The 4167-nt window shown below is 35.2% G+C and overlaps 1 protein-coding gene across 1 annotated transcript in view; it reads right to left on the reverse strand.

Annotated features, from left to right (window-relative positions):
• LOC107707357 (amino-terminal enhancer of split-like) overlaps positions 1-3139 on the reverse strand; it is a gene marked incomplete at its 5' end in the record, with an annotated part of 21190 nt that extends 18051 nt beyond the window's left edge. Inside the window, one exon of the mRNA XM_016511344.1 lies at positions 3051-3139. Within this exon, the coding sequence (XP_016366830.1) occupies positions 3051-3139 (89 nt within the window). The remainder of the gene's footprint in view (positions 1-3050) is intronic.
• Between the last annotated feature and the right edge of the window lie 1028 nt (positions 3140-4167).

Below are 4167 nucleotides of genomic sequence, written 5' to 3' on the forward strand. Positions count from 1 at the left end.
GAGTTTAGTCACACTGGTTTGTAGAGGACCTCCATAAAGAAACAGTTCGAAAATAAATGTGGTTCTGAACTCGTATGGCTCGTATGGCTGTGTGGAACACAAAATGAAAATGTTTGATAATGTGCTGGTCTCTCTTTTATAGTGTAGTCAGTGTAGTCAGCAAATGACTCTTATGAACTGGTTCTTTTAAGGGATCGCACAAGAAGACTCACAAGTCTGAATCAATCTGATGATTCTGATTAACATTTGACTTAATAAATCACGAGTCATTACTTTCGGATGTGTAACTTTCTGTTTGCTCTTTTCTACTATAGTCGGATTCAAGATCACGTGAGTTTTATTGAATCATACAAAAAGACTCATGAGTTATGGGGTTAGAATTAATCTGGTGATTCCTTCACAGAATGAACTCACTGAATCGGAGTAGTAACTGAATTATCTAACTCACTCACTGAATCACGAGTCATTACTTTCCGACTCGTAATGTGCTGGTTGCTCTTTTCTACTATAATTAGATTCCAGAACAAAGGACTCTATTAATGGTTGTATTAATGAATCACACAAAAAGACTCATGAATTATGGGACATTGCAATTCCAACTGAATGGCCGGGTCACTGAGTGAATTCAACTGAACTGAATCTGTCAGATTTGTGAAAAAAATAATTCATACAGTTTTTCAACCAAATCAACCAATTCACTGAAAAGATCTGACTCAAAATAACGATTCATTCACAAACCAGACATCGACTATTTTTCTCATGAATGCATCAAAGAAAAAAATGTTCGAAGTCAAGGTTATCTTTGAAAAATGACTCAAATTTTTGTCTGTTCCTCGCACAAAACCATCACATGATTTCAGAAGAGTTTGAATAAACTATTAAACTACTGAGTAAACTATTCATATGAACCAATTTTATGATGCTTTTGAATCCTTTTGAAGCTTTTGTAAAAGAGCAACCAGCACATTCTTCAAAACATCTTTTGTGTTCCACAGAACACTGTTATTGTTGTTAACCAAAACTTTAAACATTTCAGTAAATGAAATAAATATTAGATGAAAAACTTCAATTTCAGTTTTAAAAGCAATGCTTCTATTTTTTATTTTACATTAAAAAGTCGAAATTCTAAAAATGCAATCCTGCTGTCATCCTTATTTTGATTTATGTATTCCCTGATCTATTTATGCATTTGTAGAAGGGAGCGACAGCTCGGCGAGGCTCTGGGGACCGCCTGCAGTACATTTCCTTTAAAAGGCTGAACGCAGCACCAAAAAAGCCCTTGTCTTTTGAATCTCAATTGAAGTCAATGGCGGCGAATCCATGCTCTGAATACACACACAGAAAAACGCAGGGCCTATTCTTCTGTGAACCAGGGTTAAATGAGGGTTTGCTTGTTGTCATGGGAATAGGGAGGGAAAGACATGTTGCCTTAAAGACGGGACAGTAGCAGCGTCTTTGTGTCTTTAAAAGTGTCTTCCGTCTCCGTCTACAGGAGTCAAGGCATTAGACGGATCAGATCACAGTAGCTGCTCCGTGTTAATCAGCAAGGGAATGAGGCACTAGGGAAGCTTGTTAGAAGCTTGTTGGAAAAAAAAAAAGCCTGCTAATAGTGAGTTTAGTCACACTGGTTTGTAGAGGACCTCCATAAAGAAACAGTTCGAAAATAAATGTGGTTCTGAACTCGTATGGCTGTCTTTCTTCTGTGGAACACAAAATGAAAATGTTTGATAATGTGCTGGTCTCTCTTTTATAGTGTAGTCAGATTCCAGAGCAAATGACTCTTATGAACTGGTTCTTTTAAGGGATCGCACAAGAAGACTCACAAGTCTGAATCAATCTGATGATTCTGATTAACATTTGACTTAATAAATCACGAGTCATTACTTTCGGATGTGTAACTTTCTGTTTGCTCTTTTCTACTATAGTCGGATTCAAGATCACGTGAGTTTTATTGAATCATACAAAAAGACTCATGAGTTATGGGGTTAGAATTAATCTGGTGATTCCTTCACAGAATGAACTCACTGAATCGGAGTAGTAACTGAATTATCTAACTCACTCACTGAATCACGAGTCATTACTTTCCGACTCGTAATGTGCTGGTTGCTCTTTTCTACTATAATTAGATTCCAGAACAAAGGACTCTATTAATGGTTGTATTAATGAATCACACAAAAAGACTCATGAATTATGGGACATTGCAATTCCAACTGAATGGCCGGGTCACTGAGTGAATTCAACTGAACTGAATCTGTCAGATTTGTGAAAAAAATAATTCATACAGTTTTTCAACCAAATCAACCAATTCACTGAAAAGATCTGACTCAAAATAACGATTCATTCACAAACCAGACATCGACTATTTTTCTCATGAATGCATCAAAGAAAAAAATGTTCGAAGTCAAGGTTATCTTTGAAAAATGACTCAAATTTTTGTCTGTTCCTCGCACAAAACCATCACATGATTTCAGAAGAGTTTGAATAAACTATTAAACTACTGAGTAAACTATTCATATGAACCAATTTTATGATGCTTTTGAATCCTTTTGAAGCTTTTGTAAAAGAGCAACCAGCACATTCTTCAAAACATCTTTTGTGTTCCACAGAACACTGTTATTGTTGTTAACCAAAACTTTAAACATTTCAGTAAATGAAATAAATATTAGATGAAAAACTTCAATTTCAGTTTTAAAAGCAATGCTTCTATTTTTTATTTTACATTAAAAAGTCGAAATTCTAAAAATGCAAAAAATAAAACTTGAATTAAAATAAATTTAAGCCAAATATAAATAAATAAACAAATCTGACAAAAGCACATAGCAAAATTAATAAAACAAACTACAATTAAAATGAAAACTGGAAATATAAAAAACAAAAGCTAATTTAATATATTAACAAATACCATAACGGTATATAAACAATACAAAAATAACACTGCCAAAGAAAGAACATTAATTTTAAAACAATGAGGGTGAATAAATGACAGACTGTCATTTTTAGGTGAACTATTGCGTACTGTACTGAAAATGTGTGTGTGTGTGTGTGTGTACCTGTGGTATTGTGCTTGAAGGAACTGGAACTCGTCCTTGATGCGGTCGCACGAGTCTGACGTCGTGAACTTCAGCTGCTGCGATGAAGCCTGGAACGGAAGCAATTTACGGCGGTCAATCGCATTATTCAGAAAACGTGTGTCGCAGCATCAGCTGGGCATCCGGGGGATGGACCAGTGCTGCCGTTTCAATGCCAAGACCAGAAAAATCCGGCCAAAACAGATGCGGCTTTCTAAACACAGGGAATTTTGTAATCAAGAGTGGATTCAAGTGTACTGTATAAAAAGCAGCAAATGAAAACTCGAAGGCTTACTGCAACATTCAAAACTCATAATTTAGAAGGCGTCTGTCATGTCTGGAGCGCGACACCACCCGAGGTTTTTGAATTACATGCATTCCGCTTGCAGGTGAGCTTATTTCCCTAGTGTGGGGGCCACACCTGTAGGGAAAATACAGATGTTATTGGAACCGTTTTGCGCTTTTCAGGGTGGATTTTTCCTAGACTTGGTGATATGTTGGCGGTTTTCCCAATAAGCAACTGCCATACTCGAATTTTGATGAATGCAGGCCTTCCAGCTTTCAATGCAATTCTGAAAAAAAAAAAAAGAAAACCCAGGAAGATCTCTGCTATTGCCAAGGTTTCAGATTCTGGCTACTGAAAATGAACACTAGAAATGTGCATTTTGGTCATTTTGACAGTAGAATTAACTTGCGTTTTCTGGGTAGGATGAGGGTTAGCAATGAGCAAGCTTTTTGATTCGTTCATGTAGACATGAGTCAAATGAGCTCGAACCTTTGGTCAGAGCGAGGAGTGAATTAACATGTTGTAATTTATTTTATTTTTTTCCATTAAAACAATATTTCAAGTTTTGGTATAGACACACATTAAAGAGTTTTTTTTTTTTTTTCCCCTTTAGTATAAATGAGACACTATTATAGTTTTTAATATTTTGAATTTGTTTTAATTTTTTAATTTTCCATTTTAGTTTTATTTAAAGTTTTAGCAATTTCTGTCGGGTGCTTTGTCAATTTTATTTTATTTTTTGTTTTTAAATATATCTACATAGTTTTATATTCATTTTCATTTCAGTTTTACTTTTATTTACTGGCAACTTGC

The sequence above is a fragment of the Sinocyclocheilus rhinocerous genome, unplaced genomic scaffold, assembly GCF_001515625.1.
Source record: "Sinocyclocheilus rhinocerous isolate Xijiao unplaced genomic scaffold, SAMN03320098_v1.1 scaffold1076, whole genome shotgun sequence".
Lineage (NCBI taxonomy): Eukaryota > Metazoa > Chordata > Actinopteri > Cypriniformes > Cyprinidae > Sinocyclocheilus > Sinocyclocheilus rhinocerous.